The sequence below is a fragment of the Cricetulus griseus genome, chromosome 6 (assembly GCF_003668045.3).
Source record: "Cricetulus griseus strain 17A/GY chromosome 6, alternate assembly CriGri-PICRH-1.0, whole genome shotgun sequence".
NCBI classification, from domain to species: Eukaryota; Metazoa; Chordata; class Mammalia; order Rodentia; family Cricetidae; genus Cricetulus; species Cricetulus griseus.
Genome location: NC_048599.1, coordinates 21,038,498 through 21,058,428, shown reverse-complemented (window position 1 = coordinate 21,058,428; position 19,931 = coordinate 21,038,498). Strand labels below are relative to the sequence as shown.

Sequence of the window (19,931 nt, the reverse complement as noted above, 5' to 3'; positions counted from 1 at the left end):
TATGTTCAGGTAGATTCCTTGAAAGACTCTTTGCACAATTTTCATGTTATGAATGCAGAGTTTAGTGGGGTTTCTTTCTGTCACTAACCCCTCAGAATGAGTAGAGAAAGAAAAAGATACAAACTCACCTGTTTCCTAAGATTTTGAATACTACAAAAATGTATTGCTTTAGAATTCAATTAATTTATTCTAGTAATTTAATGATAAGTACCCAAACATTTGTTTTGTTATGGGTACCTCATTTGTAGGCACCTGTAATTTGATTTACAAAATTAAAAAATTTAAAAGTGTAATAGATATGGATCTTAGGATTCTGAATTGTTAAATCCTACTAGTAGTACTTTTAAAGTCTGTAAACTAGAGTGAAGAGTGGACAAAGGCTCTTCAGATAACTATGTAGAAAATATTAATATTTGGAAACATTTGATTAGCAGTTTGTTTAAAATTTTTTTCTTGCTTTCCTAGATTTTACATGCTTTTAATTCAAGGTTTGCAGATAAATGATTATGTGTGCCATCCTGTCTTGGCCAGCGTTATTCTAAACTCCCCTCCTTTGTTCTGCTGTGACTTGAAAGGGATTGATGTTGTGGTTCCTTACTTTATTTCAGCTCTTGAAACCATTTTGCCTGACAGGTAAGCTGCCATTTTGTACTACTGTGTCAGTTGTCTGGTTTGATTTGGTCTATTCTGGTACTTCCTCTTGTTTGCTAATTTATCCTATCTAGTTGTTTTCACAGTCCAGTGGGACCCAGGCTACATTAAATTGAGTAAAGAGCATCCAAACCCTCCAGTCCCTAAATGCCTTCAGTTCTGATATGTCCATGGGCTTCCTGGATCCTTTCTGGGTTGGTCTAAATGGGTCAGAAAAAACCAACCAGAGGTCCTACTGTTAAGATGTAGGCCTTATATTTTCAGTCATCTTCTAGCATAATTCAGTAGTAGTGTAACATAGAAGTTCTCATGTATACAAGTAATGGTGTAACATGGAAGTTCTTATGTATACAAGTAGCAATGTTACTTAGAAGTTCTCGCCGGGTGGTGGTGGTGCATGCCTTTAATCCCAGCACTCGGGAGGCAGAGGCAGGTGGATCTCTGTGAGTTTGAGAACAGCCTGGTCTACAAGAGCTAGTTCCAGGACAGCCTCCAAAGCCACAGAGAAACCCTGTCTCGAAAAAAAACAAAAAAAAAAAACAAAAAAAAAAAAAAAAAAAAAAAAAAAAAGACTTCTCATGTATACAAGTAATAGTGTAACATAGAAGTTCTCATATATACAATGCTTGGGTTGTGGGGGAAAATGGCCTAGTATATATTTGGCAGTAAGTAATACTAATAGCTTTTTATTTCTTGGCAGAGAACTCTCAAAATTCAAAAGCTATGTAAATCCAACAGAATTGAGAAGATCCTCCATTAACATCCTGCTTTCTTTGTTGCCCCTCCCTCATCATTTTGGCACAGTCAGATCTGAGGTAATGTCTCTTTAAATATTACACTTCCTCACATTTTTTGTTTGATGATGCAAGGTCTTGCTAGGTAGCCCAGTTTGGTTGCAAACTTGAAACCCTTCTGTCTCAGTTTCCTGCCAACCATTACTAACATTTTTGTATGCTAATTTAAGTCAAATTGAGCTTTTTTTTTTTCCAACTTTTTTATTTGAATTTGAAACAGGATTGTTTTACATGACAATCCCAGTTCCCTTCTCCCACCCGTCCTCCCCTACCCACCCCAACTAAAACCTTATCTGTCACATATCTTTTCTGCTCCCCCTGGATGGTGAGGCCTTCCATAGGGTGTCATCAGAGTCTATCGTATCCTTTGGGATAGGGCCTAGGCCCACCCCCATGTGTCTTGGCTCAGGGAGTATTCCTCTATATGGAATGGGTTCCCAAAGTCCACACCTAAGCTAGGAATAAATACTGGGCATCTACAGGAGATCCCATAGATTTCTGAGGTTTCCTCACAGAAACCCATGTTCCTGGGGTCTGGATCAGTCCCATGCTGGTATTCCAGCTATCAGACTGGGGAGCAAGAGTTCCCGGATGTTCAGGTCAGGTGTTTCTGTGGGTTTCACCAGCCTGGTCTGGACTTCTGTGCTCTTCACTGGTCCTTCTCTGCAACTGGGTTCCAGTTCAGTTCGGTGATTAGTTATGGGTGTCTGTTTCTACCTCCACCAGCTGCTGGATGAAGGCATATAAGTCAGTCATCAATCTCATAATCAGGGTAGGGCATTTAAGGTAGCCTCTCCTCCGTTGCTGAGATAGTTAGCTGGTGTCATCTTTGTAGATCTCCAGACATTTCCCTAGTGCCTGATTTCTCTGTAAACCAAAAATGTCTCCCTCTATTATGATATCTCCATTCTTGCTATCGTGTATTCTTCCCCTGACTCATACTTTCTGCTCCCTCATGTCCTCGGCATCCCTCTTCTTCTCCCCTTCTCATTCTCCTAGCTCCCTCCCCCCTCTTCCCATGCTCACAATTTGCTCAGCAGATCTTGAACTTCTCCCCTTCTCCAGGGGACCATGTATGTCTCTTTAGGGTCCTCCTTCTTTGGCAGTGTGGATTGTAGGCTGGTAATCCTTACTCTATGTCTAAAATCCACATATGAGTGAGTACATACCATGTTTGTCTTTTTGCGATTGGGTTACCTCGCTCAGAATGGTTTCTTCTAGATCCATCCATTTTCCTGCAGATTTCAAGATTCCATTGTTTTTTTTTTCCACTGAGTAGTACTCCATTGTGTAAATGTACCACATTTTCTCTATCCATTCTTTGGTTGAGGGGCATCTAGGCTGCTTCCAGTTTGTGGCTATTACAAATAGTGCTGCTATGAACATTGTTGAACATATGTCCTTGTTGTTTGAATGTGCTTCTTTTGGGTATATGCCTAAGAGTGGAATTGCTGAATCTTGTGGTAGACTGATTCCCATTTTTTTGAGGAGTCGCCATATTTCCAAAGTGGCTATACAAGTTGGCACTCCTACCAGCAGTGGAGAAGTGTTCCCCTTTCTCCACATCCTCTCCAACATAAACTGTGATTGGTGTTTTTGACTTTGGCCATTCTGACAGGAGTAAGATAGTATCTCAGAGTTGTTTTGATTTGCATTTCCCTGATGGCTAAGGATGTTGAACACTTTCTTATGTGTCTTTCAGCCATTTTAGATTCCTCTATTGTCTATTTAGTTCTGTACCCTACTTTTTAATTGGATTGTTTGGTGTTTGGGGGACTAGCTTCTTGAGTTCTTTGTATATTTTGGAGATCAGCTCTCTGTCAGATGTGGGTTTGGTGAATATCTTTTCCCAGTCTGTGGGCTGCCGTTTTGTCTTGCTGACTGTCTCCTTTGCTTTACAGAAGCTTCTCAGTTTCAGGAGGTCCCATTTATTAATTGTTGACCTCAGTGTCTGTGCTACTGGTGTAATGTTCAGGAAGCGATCTCTTGTACCAATTAATTCAAGGGTATTTCCCACTTTATCTTCTAATAGGTTCAGTGTAGCTGGATTTATGCTGAGATCTTTGATCCATTTTGACTTAAGTTTTGTGCAAGGTGATAGGCTTGGGTCTAACTGCAGTCTTCTTCATGTCTGCAACCAGTTATGCCAACATCATTTGTTGAAGAGGTTCTCTTTATTCCACTGTATAAATTTGGATTGTTTGTCAAAAATCAGGTGTTCATAGTTGTGTGGGTTATTATCAGGGTTTTCAATTCTATTCCATTGGTCTACCTGTCTATTTTTGTGCCAATACCAAGCTATTTTCAGGACTTTAGCTTTGTAATAGAGCTTGAAGTCAGGGATGGTGATGCCTCCAGAAGTTCCTTTATTGTACAGGGATGTTTTGGCTATCCTGGGTCTTTTGTTTCTCCATATAAAGTTGAGAATTGTTCTTTCAAGGTCAGTGAAGAATTGTGTTGGGATTTTGATGGGGATTACAGTGAATCTGTAGATTGCCTTTGGCAAGATTGCCATTTTTACTATGTTGATCCTACCTATCCAAGAGCATGGGAGATCTTTCCATTTTCTGGTATCTTCTTTAATTTCTTTCTTTAGAGACTCAAAATTCTTAGGGTACAGGTCTTTCACATTTTTGGTTAGTGTTACCCCAAGGTATTTTATGTTGTTTGTGGCAATTGTAAAAGGTGATGTTTCTCTGATTTCTTTCTCCACCAATGTGTCATCGGTATATAGTAGGGCTAGGGATTTTTTTGAGTTAATCTTGTATCCTGCCACTTTGCTGAAGGTGTTTACCAGCTGTAGGAGTTCCCTGGTAGAGTTTTTCGGGTCACTAATGTAGACTATCATATCGTCCAAATTGAGCTTTTAACAAAATGGAACAGGGGCTTTAGAAAAGTGATTTTCTAGCCCTGCATGCTCACATGAGTCTTTAATCCCAACACTTGGAGGCAGAGGTAGATGGAACTTTGTGAGTTTGAGGTCAGCCTGGGCTATACAGTGAGACCCTGTCTAAACATTAAATAAACAAACAAATATTTTAAAATACACATTTCTAATGGGCAAATACAATATTTCTAATAGATTAATGAAGTTTTTCTGGTTTAGGTATTTCTTCTTTTGGAAGTGCCAATGTGCCTTGGCTTACTATTCATGTGTTTATAGACTAATGACATGTGATTATAGGTGTCAAATAGAGCTGCAATTAGACTGGAAACCTGGATCATTAGCCTGTTCACCTGCTGTCCTCTCCTGTTTCTAAATTGGCATCATGTACAATAGCTGATGTGAAATATTTGTTTTTTTTCTCCAGGTGGTCCTAGAAGGAAAGTTTAGTAATGATGACAGCTCTTCCTATGATAAACCAATAACTTTTCTGTCCCTGAAGTTGAGACTTGTGAATATACTAATAGGTGCCTTGCAAACGGAAACGGACCCTAACAACACCCAAATGATACTAGGTTTGTGTTCAGATAGTTTTTTTGTTTGTTTGTTTTTGGTAAGTGAAACCCAGGTACTAATGACTGCAGGCATACTGGGGGTTCAGGTTGGAAGAAGCCTAAGCCTGATACAATTCTTATTATTCTGTCCAGAAGTAGAGTTTTTTGTTTTTTGCTTTTTATAGAAAAAGATTTAAGGTGATCTGGCAAGATTGCTCAGTGGTTAAAGATGCTTGCCCTTAAGACTTAGAGACCTGAGTTTGATCCCCAGGTCCCACATGAAGAAAGGAGAAAACTGGTTTGTTTTTTTTAGCTGTCCTTTGACCTCTACACAATGCCATGGTATGCACGTAGCCCTTCTTCCCCAAATAAATAATAAATAAATGTAGTAAACAATTGAAAGATTTAAGGAGATGAGCTGAAGGAAGGAAAGCACTTAGTTGTCTTGTTTGTTCTCCACTCACCTCCCTTTGCCCTAGCTTTCTTCTCTCTCTCCCCTTTTTCCTTTCAGTAGTTGGGGGTGAGTGCTTAGAAGTCTGGTATTTGAGGCAGTGAGAAGGTGGACTCAGTAGTGAATGGTAAATTGTTTAATTTGACAAGGAGCAGGTGATAACACATACTTTTTCCTGTTACTGTTGAGATTATAGAAGCAGAAAAAGGTGAAGAAGGAAACTCGAAGCAAGAGAATTGAGCCATTGAAATTCTATTCTTGGAAATTGCATACAAATTTTATATGCCAGAAAAATATTGTAAACCAAAGAGAGAGGGAAAAAAAATAATGTTCACCTGGAAGGCATTGTCAGAAATAAATAATGTAAAAAGTTTGTTTAGTCCAGTGCATCGGTGGGAGGGGAAGTGCTTTGGAGTTGGGCAGCAAATGGCTCATTGGGTTAAAAGTATTTGCCTTGTAAAACTGATGACCTGAGTTTCATTCCTGGATCCTACCTTGGAAGGGGAGAACTGATTTCTGAAAGCTGTTGTCTAATATCTACATACACTACGGCATGCATGTGTATGCAAATCCTCCCTTGCACCCCCCCCCCCAAATAAAATCTTTGCAGGCATATCAGAATTTGGGGATTTCTAAAGCATTATCTTTTTTTTTTTTTTTTTTTTTAAGCCATCGTTATTTTTATTCATAGTCTTCAGAGAATTTCAGGAATGATTTACCAAAATTTCTTTCTCTTTTTAGAGGAAGGGGAAGAGACATAGGGTCTTGCATAGCCCAGGTGGCTTCAGCTGATAGCAGCCCTCCTCTCTCAGGCCTCCGAGTGCTAGGGTTCTATGTATGACCACTCCTGGCTCCAAATTATATCCTCTTTGCTCTGACTGAGCCATTTCACTATAATTATATGTCATGTAAACTGTTTTGTTTTGCTATTTCAGGAGCAATGTTAAATATTGTTCAGGATTCTGCACTTTTAGAAGCCATTGGTTGCCAAATGGAGATGGTAAGAAGCTTATATAATCTGATTTTATCTAAATCATACTCAACAGTGCTGGAATTGAACCTAGGGCCTTACACATGCTAACCAAACTGTCTACCACTGAGCTATGTCCTCAACACATTGGGTTTTTTGTTGTTTGTTTGTTTGTTTGTTTGTTTATTTTTTTGAGATAGGGTTTTTCTATATAGCTTTGGAGCCTGTCCCAGAACTCACTCTGTAGACCAGGCTAGCCTCAAACTCACAGAGATGTATCTGCCTCTGCCTCCTGAGTGCTGGGATCAAAGGAGTGTGCCATTACCGCCCAGCTTGTTTTTTGTCTTTTTGAGGCAGTGCCTCATGTAGCCAAGGCAAGTCTCAAACTGTGTCTATAGCTGAAGATGATCTTAAATTCCTGGTCCTTCTGTCTCCATAGGTGTGTACCACCACTTTTTTTTTTTTTTTAAGATTTATTTATTATATATACAGTATTCTGTCTGCATGTATGCCTACAGGCCTGAAGAGGGTACCAGATCTCATTTCGGATGGTTGTGAGCTACCATGTAGTTGCTGGAAATTGAACTCAAGACCTCTGGAAGAGCAGCCAGTGGTCTTAACCACTGAACTATCTCTCCAGCCACCCACACATGGATTTTTAAAGGCATTTTGTTTGTAAACTTCAGCTCATAGACTCAGAAGGATCCTATTTTAAAACATCACACATTTTGAGATTGCTGTTTGTTCAGTACCTCATCAGGTCCTTGGGAAATCCTGTATGAGAGAAACCCAGCTGGGATTGTTTTGTCTGAATATTCTAGAGGCCTTCCTAGTTCCTGCTATCCCTAACAGATATAGGACTACCTGTAAGATCTGCCAGTAGTTCCTGTAGACAAAATTGTACAGGTTCCTGTAGACAAAAGTGTACAGATCTGTAGTTCCTGTAGACGAAAGTGTACAGATGCCCAAAGCACTAGTGCTTTTCAGTAATAATTTAAAAGCTCCCTAGAGATGGACGGTGTCATTTGCCTCTTTGTTCAAGATACTTGATCATTACACTTGGGGTAGGCTGTGGTATGGGGAAGTAATAAGTTATAATGGGGTAAGCTGGATAAGTGAAAATTTCTTAAGGAAATTTGTGTTCCAGTAGATGGCTAATAATGTACTGATTTGGATGCAGTGAGTTCTGTTTATATGGGGAAAGGTGCAAGGGATCTTTAACAAATGGGTTTATTTGCTCTTATGTGTATGGGAATTTATACGAAATGTAGTATTTTATTGTTTGTACTTAATGGTATAACCACATTTAAAAGTTGCTGTTTTGTGAGTGTGTGTGAACACAAATGGATGTGGGTCTTGTTTGTATGTGTGCGTGCGTGCGTGTGTGAGTGTGAGAGAGAGAGAGATGTGCAGATGGGTATGGGTGGGTATGCTCATGGAGGATGTCAGGTATTCTGCACTATTGCTTTGCCCTATTCCCTTGAGTCTTTGATGATCATGGAGCTAAAATGGCAGCCAACAAGCCCAGTGATGCTCCTGTTTCCACCCCTCTCAGTGCTGCCATTATAGACATGTGGGTGGCCATGACCAGCTTTTTACATAGGTGCTGGGGATTGGAACTGAGGTTTTCATGCTTGTATGCAAGTGCTATTTACCTACTCAGACATATTATTTGCTGTTCCCTCCATCTGGCTTTTTTAAAAAATGGGTTCTGGGGATCAAACTCAGGTCCTCAGCCGGGCGTTGGTGGCGCACGCCTTTAATCCCAGCACTCGGGAGGCAGAGGCTGGCGGATCTCTGTGAGTTCGAGGCCAGCCTGGTCTCCAGAGTGAGTGCCAGGATAGGCTCCAAAGCTAGACAGAGAAGCCCTGTCTCGAAAAACAAAAACAAAAACAAAAACAAAAAAAAAAAAAAAAAGGGAGGGAGGCTTGGATTCAGCCACTGACACCAAACTCAGGTCCTCTACTTGAGTGGTAAACACTTTATTGACTGAGATCATCTCCTAGCCCCATATTGTCTTTATTTGAAGATTATATTCCTGTTCCTGAGGTTTTGTTCTAGAGGCATTTGAAGTTTTTTCCTTAATGAGTCCAGAATTATTAGCTAGTAAACTGTAGTGAATATAAAGGGCTATGAGGTGGCCCTTTAAAAATCAGCATGGGAGACCCCAGTATGGATGCCTATAGTTATCAAACCCTGTAAACCCTTTTAACTGATGGCATCAGAGCAACAATACCAGTAATTCTAACCCCCTTGTGCTAGTTAGCCTATTATGTTTGCATTATTGGGGATGAACCTACGGCCTCATGCATGTGAGGCAAGTGACTCCTGAGTCATGGCCCCAACTCTTAACAGTTTTTGCTTTTTGAGACAGGGTTTCTCTGAGTAGCCCTGGCTGTCCTGAAACTCAATTTGTAGACCAGGCTGGCCTTGAATCAAGAGATCTGCCCGTCTCTGCCTCCCAAGTGCTGGGATTAAAGGCATGTGCCATCAGCACCCAACTATCTTAACAAATTTTTAATAATTAACTTTTTTTATACTTGCAAACTCTTCATCTTGGTTCTTCATCTTTTGCATTTGACTAGGGTGGTGGAGAAAACAACCTGAAGAGTCATAGTCGCACTAATAGTGGTATTAGTTCAGCAAGTGGAGGAAGCACAGAACCTACAACGCCTGATAGTGAAAGACCTGCTCAAGCTCTCCTAAGGGATTATGGTAAGCTGTGTTTAAAACAGCCTGTTAGCATCTACACGTGTATTAATTCTCTGATTAACAAAATAAGCAAAACTAAAACTTTTCAAGAGTCAAAAACAAAATAAAAACGATCTACTTACGTATAATTGACAGAAGATATTAGTTTAAAAAAAACTAAGGAAAAAGTATTCATGATTTCTTGTAGCGTGTTAGATCTTACAGATGTTTATGTTGAGAGGTCAGGAGGTGTTTAGGTTCTATACCAGGTGCTGGTGATACAGGCTTACATAAGATGTGGGCCTTGCTTCAGAGCTGGCAGAATAATGGCAGAGATGGTCAGTGAGCCTCATAATTGCAGTTATGAGGGAAGTGATGGAGTTTGTATTAAAGACCCAAAGAAGCATGTGTCTCCATAATAAAACTTACTTAGATAATCTGTCTTGTTAGCTTCTTCAGTTACAAAAATAAAGAGACATTTTTCTGCCATGCTAAATAGAACACTTGGCAGCAAAGCATGCTGCTCAGTGACGGCCTTTACACTGAGCAGTTATTTTATGGATTTAGTGTGAGCACTTTATAATTTTTTTTGTTTGTTTGTTTTTGTTTCTGTTTTGTTGAGACTGGTTTTCTCTGTAGCTTTGGAGCCTGTCCTGGAACTCACTCTGTTGAGGCTGGCCTCAAACTCACAGAGATCCACCTGCCTCTGCTGGGACTAAAGGAGTGTGCTTCCATTCCAGCAACTTTATAATGTTTTATGCACAAATGCTGATATTGATTGAATCTGCATTTATTCCTTGAGATTAGAATATCTAGTTCCCTAGATATGAGCTTGATTTTTTTAATCATCTGGAGAATCCATGAGCCATGTTCATGAGGCATGCTTTCATAATGAATTTATGATCTATTATCCCTCAGCATGTCAAACACATAGAGCCATTATGTGAATATTTGATACATTTAAATTGCTATTCCTTGTGTAGATTTAGGCATTTTCTAGGTTGAACTGTTTCTTGTACTTTCTAAGACATTTTAAAACTAAAGATGATTTTGCATGTGCTGTATATAAGTGTTTGAACTGATTGTTTGTTCCAGCATTTTCAGCTGGTGTTAGTGAGCTCTGCTTGTTATGTCTATTTTTTACTAAAACAAAAAATCCAGATTTGTGTTAGTGTCGCATGACTGTCTCTCTTTAATGATCATTCCTTTTTCTGTTGTCACTGCCCTCTTTCTGATAGGATCCACAGGTATAATGCCCCTAAAGCTTCCTTTTTAATTATAATTTAATTTATCCTACTTTAATTTCTTGGAATTCACTCTTACTAAGTAACAGTCACCTTAAATATAAAATTGAAGTCCAAGTAAAAACAGTGACTTGGTTATTTAACCTTTTTAAAGGTATTAAAATGGTGGTAAAGAGCAAAATGTAAACATGGGTTTGAAAAGGCATTGCATGTGTTTTTTCCTGGTTTAAACTCCATCATTTCAACAGATGCGTTAAGGTAATTCCTAGCATCTGAGGAGGCTATCAGGTTGAATTCTTGCCTCTGTAAAACTCTAAGGAAATACTTGGTTGCCTTTTCATTGTTCTTTTTGAAGATTAAACTCTGTAAGTTATTTATTTAAAAATTTAAGACACCATTTTTCATTATAAGGATGTTACTGGAATTGCCAAGTCCATAGTGTTTTTTGGTCAACATGTGGATTGGGAGCTAGAAGCTGACCCAGCCCCATGTGTGCCTTGAACACCATCAGTCAGGCCTGGTGCTCAGGCTGGTGGGCGGGGAGCATAGCTCTGTGTGGGTGCCCATTGTACTCACTGTGGCTGCGGTCTGTGGTCTGTGCCTGGTGCAATGCTGTGCTTCTGTTACTAATGCTTAGTTGTTTTCCCTCCCTGTGGATGTGGCATTGGGTTATATCCTAGCTCTCAATACAGATTCAGCTGCTGGGCTCCTGATTCGCAGCATTCATCTCGTCACCCAAAGACTCAACTCCCAGTGGCGGCAAGACATGAGCATATCCCTGGCCGCTCTAGAGCTCCTCTCTGGCCTGGCAAAGGTGAGGATAGTCCCTCATTTTAGTCCAGCAGACTTGCATCATGCCCTTTTTTTTTTTTTTTTTTTTTTTTTTTTTGACACCCACCCCCTTTGTGTAGGTATTTTAGGGTTGTCAGTACATGTGTATATTTTACATCCAGAGTATACAAAATCGAGCCTCCAAGTGAAATTTTTCAAAATGAAAAATAGGTGCAAAGGATATGAATGTTTCTGTTAAGGTACAGAAAGCATTTTAATACTGGTGACTATTCGCACATATAGTATATTTATTGCTTTTATAAAGAACATTTATCATAAAGTATTTTTGTGATTACTATTTTCTGTTATCGATAGTAAGCAAAAATTGACTATATATTCAGTTTTCTCTCACAGTTAGAGTTTTGTGGAACCTTAGAAATGGGGTTCACTTGCATTTAAGCCTCACTCAGTCTTTCTCTTGCTCTTTTTCTGAAATTCATGTAACATAAAACTAACCATTTTAAAGCAAGTGATTCCATGGCTGTTAGCACATTTGCAATGTAGTGAAACCCACCACCTACATTTCCAAGTGTTTTTGTTACCTTGGAGGGAAGTCCCTAAGCCCCAAAGCAGTTGCTTTCTTGCCTACTCTCCCAATTGTCACCTCCTCAGACAGTCACTGTTCTTCATTTTGTTTCTTTGGCTCTACCTAATCAGGACCATTCACAGAAAGGGATCAGTAGGAAAATCCCGTAACATATGTCATTTCAAGAGTGGCTGTCTTTCTCACTTGAGTACTTTTTTGAGTTTTAGCACTTTTTTTATGATTGCACAGCACCATGCTGAATGTAATTATCACTGTTTGTTTGCCTGCTCATCAATTGAGTGGTATTTAGACTGTATCTGTCTTTAGACTATTACTAGTAGAGCTGTTGTGGATGTATAGGAATGTGTATTTGTTTGGAATATCAGTTTTCAGTTCTTTGGGGTATGCAATAAGGAGTGAAATTCTTGGGTTTATGGTAATACTGTTTAACTTTTGAAGAACTGTAGATTGTTTTCCACAGCTACTGAGTTTTTTCATTCCTTTCAGCAATATACAAGGGTTCCAATTTTTGCACATTCTCACTAGCATCTCACTGAATATTTTTAACTATTAAAATGGAAAGAGTTATTTTTCCTGTACTACTTGGTATTGTGAGGATCAGATGAGATGAAAGTATAAAATACATTGTCGTATAGTGATACTCATCACAGAGTGGTAGTATCTGAGATGAAGCTTAGACTTTGCAAACTGTGAGAGACACGATAGACAAGAAAACTTAGTATGGCCTAGGCCCTATCCCAAAGGATACGAAAGACTCTGATGACACCCTATGGAAGGCCTCACCATCCAGGGGGAGCAGAAAAGATATGTGACAGATAAGGTTTTAGTTGGGGGAGGGGTGGTAGGGGAGGACGGGTGGGAGAAGGGAACTGGGATTGTCATGTAAAACAATCCTGTTTCTAATTCAAATAAAAAAGTTGGGAAAAAAAAATAAATGGCAGTATGTCCCCAGGTAGAGGACATCATATTTAAAAAAAAAAGAAAACTTAGTATGTTCTCAATGTCACTTGGGACTTAACTCAGAAATCCTCCAATGCAATAGATATGTGAGGAGCAATTGCTGATTTAAATGATAGGATAGCCATTCATGAGACATGGTGGACCATGCAGAGAGCGAGGTGCTGCTCCCCACAACTTGTGGTTCACTTTCAGTTTAAGATGCAGTTAGCTTGGATGAAGTACTGCTCTGGACCTGTGTCATCATATATATGGGCTAATACTACCTGATTCCATAACTCTCTGTGAAGATAAAGTTGGTTAAAACTGTCTGGTGTTAGAACAGGGTTGAATGAATAGATCATGGTCTGTAATTAAGACTTCATGGCCATACTTAAATGGCTGTCTGATTTTTAACAAAGGTGCAAACATAACTCTAAGGAGAAAGGTTAGTCTTTTTGACCAGTGGTACAGGTAGAAAACTTGGTTTCATACCTGTTTTGTATATGGTAGGTACAAAAATCAGCTAAAAATGGATTGTAGACTTAACTGTAAAAATGTATTAGTTACTTGTCTCATGCTGTGACAAAATACCCTGACAAAAGCAACTTAAGGATGGAAGGGTTTATTTTGGCTCACAGTTCAAGGGTACAGTCCATTATGGCGGGGATGTCAAGGTGGCAGGAGCTTGAAGCAGCTAGTCACGTTGAGTCTGCAGTCAGGAAGAAGAGAGCAGACGAATGCTTGTGCTCAGCTGGCTTCCTCCTTTTTATGCAGTCCAGGACCCAAACCCAGGGAATAGTGCCACTCTCCTTTAAGGTGAGTTTTCCTACCTCAATATCCTTAGTTGTTAGGGAAATGTAATTAGATTCACATTGAAATACTATTACATACTCAATAGAATGGCTAAAATTGAGGGCTAGGAGCATAGCTTTGGGTAAGAGTTCTTGCTGTGCAAGCATGAGAACCTAAATTCATATCCCCAGCACCCATTTAAAAAGCTGGGCATGACTACATGGATCTCAGAGTGGCAGGTGGAGATAGACAGATCCGAAGGAGTTTCCTGGCCTGTCAGCCTCGCTGACACAGGTAGCTTTAGGTTATGTGAGAGACCCCATCCCAAGAGATAATGTTGAAATAGATACAGCTTGTGGGTCAAGACTACTTTGGGGGTTGAAAGACACTTTCATAGAGGTCGCCTAAGACCGTCAGAAAAACAGATATTTTACATTACTATTCATAACTAGCAAAATTACAGTTATGAAGTAGCAACAACAATAAAAAAATAATTATGGTTGTGTTACCACAACATGAGAAACTGTATTAAAGGGTTGCAACATTAGGAAGGTTGAGAACCACTGTGATAGGGAAGGTATCCAGCAGTCCTCCTATGTCCTCTGCATACACACAGATGCATGTACTCATAGAAACTTGATGTACACACACACACACACACACACACACACACACACACACACACACACACAGAGAGAGAGAGAGAGAAACAAACACAGGCTAAATTTAAAAAGACTTGACCATACCAAATGTTGATGTGGATATAAGGAAACTGTTAATGAGAATGTTAATTATAATAACCATTTTGGCAAACAGTGTGGCAGATCTTTAAAAATTTATTATTTTATGTATCTTATTGCCCTGCCATTCTAATCTCAGTATATAAAAGAACTAGCAAATACATTTGTAGTATCCTCGGGATGGAAATAACCTGGATGTCCATTAACAGGTTACTGGTTAGCTAAATTGTGCTGTATTCATATACTAGAATACACTCAATAAAAAGTAAGAAATATTACAAAAAGTAGATAATATCTGCAAGTAACTAATTGTGCTAAATAGAAGAAGCTAGCTAAGTACCTTTCCCCCAAAGTAGATACTGTAGAACTTACATATATCTATCTCCAATATAGTAGCAGATAAGCAGACCTCACAAGAGGAATGGGAGGAAGCTTACAGAGGTGCATGAGGGTATTTGGGGGTGATATTTATATTCATTATTGATTGTAGTAACAGTTTTTTGAGGTTATATATTTGTGTAACTTACTGTAATTGATAATTGAACCTTTAAGCTGTTTCACTAGACTTTGTGCAGAGCAAAAACCATCACTAAGAGGTTGGATTAGGGACTCTAAAAACACACGCATATGTTCCTTTGCTGGCCATTCCTACACATTTTACAATATGAGTAAGTACATCCAAAAGCTTTGGATTTTAAGGTGTGAGCAACCATGTTAGAGCGAAGTACTGTTTTAGGGTTTGAGAATTCCACTTTTTTGTAGTATGTTTGTAATATTCTATTCCTATATATAAATAATATTTAAAAACAAGGCCTCTTGTATATCTCACATTATCAGATAGGCTCGGTTGCAGAGCAAATGCTTGGTGTAGTGGTTCCTGACTAACTAGTTTTGTTCCTTAAATGGACATGCTTAGGTGAAGGTGATGGTTGACTTGGGAGACCGGAAGCGTGCCATCAGTTCTGTGTGCAGTTATATTGTATATCAGTGCAGTCGGCCAGCTCCTCTTCACTCCCGGGATCTGCACTCCATGATAGTGGCAGCATTTCAGTGTCTCTGTGTCTGGCTGACGGAACACCCTGATATGCTGGATGAGAAGGTAAGTTTATTCAGTCTTGAAACACCAAGTAGGAATAAAACAGTTTGTTGAGAAAATATTTTTTAAAAGAGAATATGTGAATTTAAATACAGTGTCATAAACTTGGAATGTACTTGCTTGATTTCAGTAAAACACTTACTCTTTTGAACATAAATTGTAAACTGTCATCATACTTAGAATTGTTTCCAAATAATCCCACAGAAAAATTCTTTATGAAAGAGAAGGCCTTGCTTGATTTTTCTGAACCAGCAAGACTTCTTTTATAAAAATAATATTCTCATTAGTTCTTATAAAAATTCAGTGTACTTTGAACATACTCATCCTCTTTTACTAAGATCTACCCTCACTTTCTACCTACCCAATTTTGAGATCTTTTTTCCATCTCTCTTTTTTCCCTATATTGAGTCCAGTTTGTGTTTGCTAGCTACTATTAGGAGTGAGGCCTGCCCAGGAATGTGGTCAACCTATCAGTTATCATGTCATTAAAGAAAGTTGATTCTACCTCTTCCAGCAGCTATCAAATGTGATCACACATGGCAGTAGTTCTCCAGCTAGTGATAATATTTTTGCCCATTTCCACCACATCTGTGCTGGAATTTTGATTTGGCTTGAGCTTGCTCAAGTCTTTTGCATGCTTTCACAGTTTCTCTGAGCTCATATGTTCAATTGTTGTATCTGGAAAAAAATTTTTTTTTGATAGGATGACAGAGGAGATAGCTATTAAAGCTATTTGGTTTCCTACTATCAAACAAAGAAGGGCACTTAATTGTGAATCTGCAAAGCTGGAGCACAGCTTGGCTGTAAAAGTTACTTTTATTGAAACATTGTATTTCTCACAGGTTTCTATACTTAAATGGGCACAGATATCTAGTCTGTTTTCTCTGCTGCTGTACCTTACAGGGAAGCAGGCATAATGAGCTCAGTGACAGTAGAGCTTCCCAAGGTCACTGGATATTTAGAAAAAAAAGATAGAAATCTTTGTAAGTAATATTGATAAAACCTGAGTTATTTTCATTGTGGCTTTTAAAGTTATGGTATCAAAAATTGTTTATAGGACTGGACTTGTAGGCAAGTTAATATAATGCTTGCTTAGAGTTTCTGAAGTATTCAGTTTGATCCCTAGGACTACATCAATCAGCTATGATGGTCCTTATTCCAGGTACTTGGGAGACAGAAGAAGAAGGATAAGGTCAAGGTCATCTCTGGCTACATAATGAGTTAGAGGCCACCCTGGGCTACATGAAACTCTGTTACACATATAGTTTTAAATAGAAATTAGTTTAAGATGTCAATCATTGGAGTTGGGGATGGAGGCACCTGCCTGTAATCCTAGCACTTAAGAAGCAGATGCAGAGGGATCCTGGGTTTAGGGTCAGCTTGGTCTATATAGTGAGTTTGAAACCAGCCTGAGCTCCATAGTGAGATTCTGTCTCAAAAAATAAATAATTAACCTCTTTGATATATTAGGTAATCTGATGTGTCTTAAGCCATATGAATCTAGTGGAAATTACTTCTGAATCTATTTTATTAGCCATTCAGGGTTTATGACAGTAATGGCAATTTTGTGAGCTCTGTGACTAAAACCTGTCATTAGTCTCTTTCTGAACATATACATTTAGTTCTTTTAAGAGAAACTTAATGGAGGTTTAAGTTTATCATGATACAAACATATCTGTTAAAGAACATTAGAAACTGGAGCTCCACTTGTCTTCTCTTAAGTTATGTATATAATGTATATAAAAGTTGAACTGGGTTTGCTGGGATGGTTCAGCAGGTAAAAGTGCTTGCCTCCAAGTTTGATGACTTGAGTTTGATCACTGAGTTCTATATGGAGGGAGGAGAGAACCAACTTTCAAAAGTTGTCCTCTGACCTTGGCTTGTACAAAGCACACATACACCCTCTCTTAAATAAGGTAAATAAATGTGTGAAATATTTTTTAAATAATCATTCTATCTTTTCCCACTTCTAGGATTGCCTTAAGGAAGTACTGGAGATTGTAGAACTGGGTATCTCAGGAAGCAAGTCCAAGAACAGTGAGCAAGAGGTCAAGTACAAAGGAGACAAGGAGCCAAACCCTGCGTCCATGAGGGTAAAGGATGCTGCAGAAGCCACTTTAACATGGTATGGAAGCAGCAGCTGAAAACTGAGCTGTAACAGACAGAGCAGCAGTGATCTGGGCTGCTCTGTCTTCCTTGTTCATCATGGAGTATCTTAGCCCCTGTAGGGTGCTTTGTCTCCAGACACAAAATGGAAAGGAAATACTCTTTTTGTACTCATTCTTAGACCAACAAGACATCAGAAATTTGGAGTCTTTGTATTTCCATACTGGCTGATAACTAACTTAGGTCAGATCATTTTAGAGCCAGGAAGTATCTTGGAGCTTCATCCTCTTCTTTGATGGCTTAGCCTAGAGATGAGATATGTCACAGCATCAGATCTGATACCCAGTGCTGGTCACTACTATATCTTTTATGTTCTATTCAGCTAAGATTTTATAGAATCATGCAGATAAGTCCAGTTCAGTTACTGAATGAATACTATCTGGTACAGTAAGGAGATGAAATAGAAACACAAAGTCCCTCAATATCAGGTGGATAATAAGTACCCCAAAAGAATAGACAAATAAAATGGCTGGGAGGAGGAAGTGAATACTTGAGATAAAGTGAAAGTGAAGTAACATGCTTATGGAACCACATTGACCCAGACTGGGAGGATGGTAACATTTGACCTGTGAGCAGCATTGCAGGCAATTAAAAATGTATGTCACATGGAAACAAGGGGTTGTTTCTTTGAAAGAATGGCAGAAAGAGCTGAGAAAGTCCTTTATACTTGGTGGGGGGACTAGAAAGAGGACTGAGTTTGGGCACATCTGCAGATTGAAGGAACAGAATAAGTAGAGATTGCATAGATTCATAGACTGTGTAAAGATGTGGCTCATACAAGGATAAGTATTAATAAAAACTTAGGAAAACAGAACCACAGGAAGGAAGAGTGTCAGGTTATTAGGGGCTGGATTGAAGATTTGTGTGTAAACCAGCACTGCCTAAGATCCTGATGTCTTTTGTGAGTGTAGTATCCTTTGCTTCTTTAGGTTATATTCAAATTAGTTGGGTTTGTTTCTGTTGTTCTTAGGTCATATTTTTCAGGATGCTTGCTTTTGTTTAGAACTGTGCACTATGGTAACAGCTAGACTTTCAGTGCCTTTGTTGAGGTTTAGCTAATAGCTAGAAAATTGGTGAGGATAGCCATGACAGCATGTGCTTATGCAGCATATGGGCTGGGGGAGCCATAAAGTGCTACAGCACTGGGACTTGATAATATATCAGGAAGAGGAAGAAGGCTAGGAGATAAGCAAGGAGAATCTTGCAAGAACTTTGTTCCACTCTAGCCTGATTGTTCCTATGAGAGCATCGTTGCTGCTGGGGGCTGGCTATGTGTCTGGGCTCTTTCTCTTAGACTATAGTTATCTGAATGGTGTGTTTTCATTTTTTGCTGTCTTGTATCTACAAGCAAGTCCACCACAATGTCTTTAGTTTCCACTCTTCAGCAGTGCAGAGTTCCATTGTGGTGGAGCATATTCCCAACAAGTTTCTGTTCTCACAGTTGCTGCTTGTCAGCATCACCATTGGTAACGTTTTGTTCTGATTATTTTAGATTCAGGGTTTCACTATCTCTGGCTGTCCTGGAACTAACTCACTATGTATAGACCAAGTTGGCCTCAAACTTACAGAGATCCACCTGCCTCTGCCTCCAAAGTGCTGGGATTAAAGGCATTCACCATGCCCAGCTGTCACCATTGTTTTCAGTTTTTTTCCTCTGATTTGTATGTCTGTCATTCCTCATGAGGCCAGCAACTGAATCCAATAGACTATCTTTGTAAGATCTTCCCACCGCCCCCTGAAGCCTCACATAGTATTCTGTACTAGGTCACCTCACTTCTTGCATGATTGCTGTTTGCAGTCTCTTAACTCTGCCCATTTGTCTTGCACTCTGATTAAACTCTTCTTCAACATTATTTCATCCTACTGCTTGAGTGAATAAAGACCTTGAGTAGATCTCCTGTTTCCTTCCATGTCTGAATTCCAGTGGAGGGTCAGGGAAGTGATCTGATTTGTCCCACCACTGTTCCCTAGCACTCTCTTGCCATAGTTGGGCCAGTTGTAGTGGTGAACTGGGCATGCTCTTACCTGCTTATGCATCTCTCTGCATTTCCAGCAGCATCATACACTGTTCCATGCTCACAGTAAGTCTAGCTACTTGTACGAACCTCTTTCTGTTATTCTCATTCTTGAAGGACAGTGGTTTTTACTACCTCTGCACTCATTGTCTCCTTGTCTCACATAGTGTGGAGTTCCATACTGTCATAGTCTACCAAGTTTATTTGGTACATGCCAGTCTGTCTTTCATAACCTTTATAATGTATATATTATCTTACTGGGTTTCTTGACCTTGGCATATTAAAGTATAAATTCAGAATTTGTATTCTTAGAAGTCATTTCAGTGGTCCCTCTGCTTAAGGCACATTTACTAAATGCTTAACCCTTAATTTGAGTTTAAAGTCTAGCCCCTAAGATTTCCCACTTCATTTTAATTATTAAAAGCTTGATATTCTATATCAAACTAAAATCTCTTATGTTAACTTGTTCTCATTGGTTCTTACTCAGACTTTTGGTAGTAATTCTTTGTCCAGGCAACAGCAGTATACAAAGACAATGTTTATATTGCTTTAGTTCCTTTCTGCTA

General features: G+C 39.2%; 1 protein-coding gene across 5 annotated transcripts in view; it reads left to right on the top strand.

Moving 5' to 3' along the window:
* Positions 1-19,931, top strand: part of Ralgapb (Ral GTPase activating protein non-catalytic subunit beta) — a 93,394-nt gene that overhangs the window by 37,077 nt on the left and 36,386 nt on the right. For 3 of the 5 annotated variants that reach the window (XM_027421243.2, XM_027421244.2, XM_027421247.2), the window contains 8 exons: positions 466-633; positions 1,352-1,466; positions 4,757-4,904; positions 6,270-6,334; positions 8,890-9,019; positions 10,896-11,053; positions 15,005-15,187; positions 17,158-17,309. In XM_027421243.2, the coding sequence (XP_027277044.1) occupies positions 466-633; positions 1,352-1,466; positions 4,757-4,904; positions 6,270-6,334; positions 8,890-9,019; positions 10,896-11,053; positions 15,005-15,187; positions 17,158-17,309 (1,119 nt within the window). The remainder of the gene's footprint in view (positions 1-465; positions 634-1,351; positions 1,467-4,756; positions 4,905-6,269; positions 6,335-8,889; positions 9,020-10,895; positions 11,054-15,004; positions 15,188-17,157; positions 17,310-19,931) is intronic. The other 2 variants (XM_027421246.2, XM_027421245.2) reach the window with 2 other exon arrangements.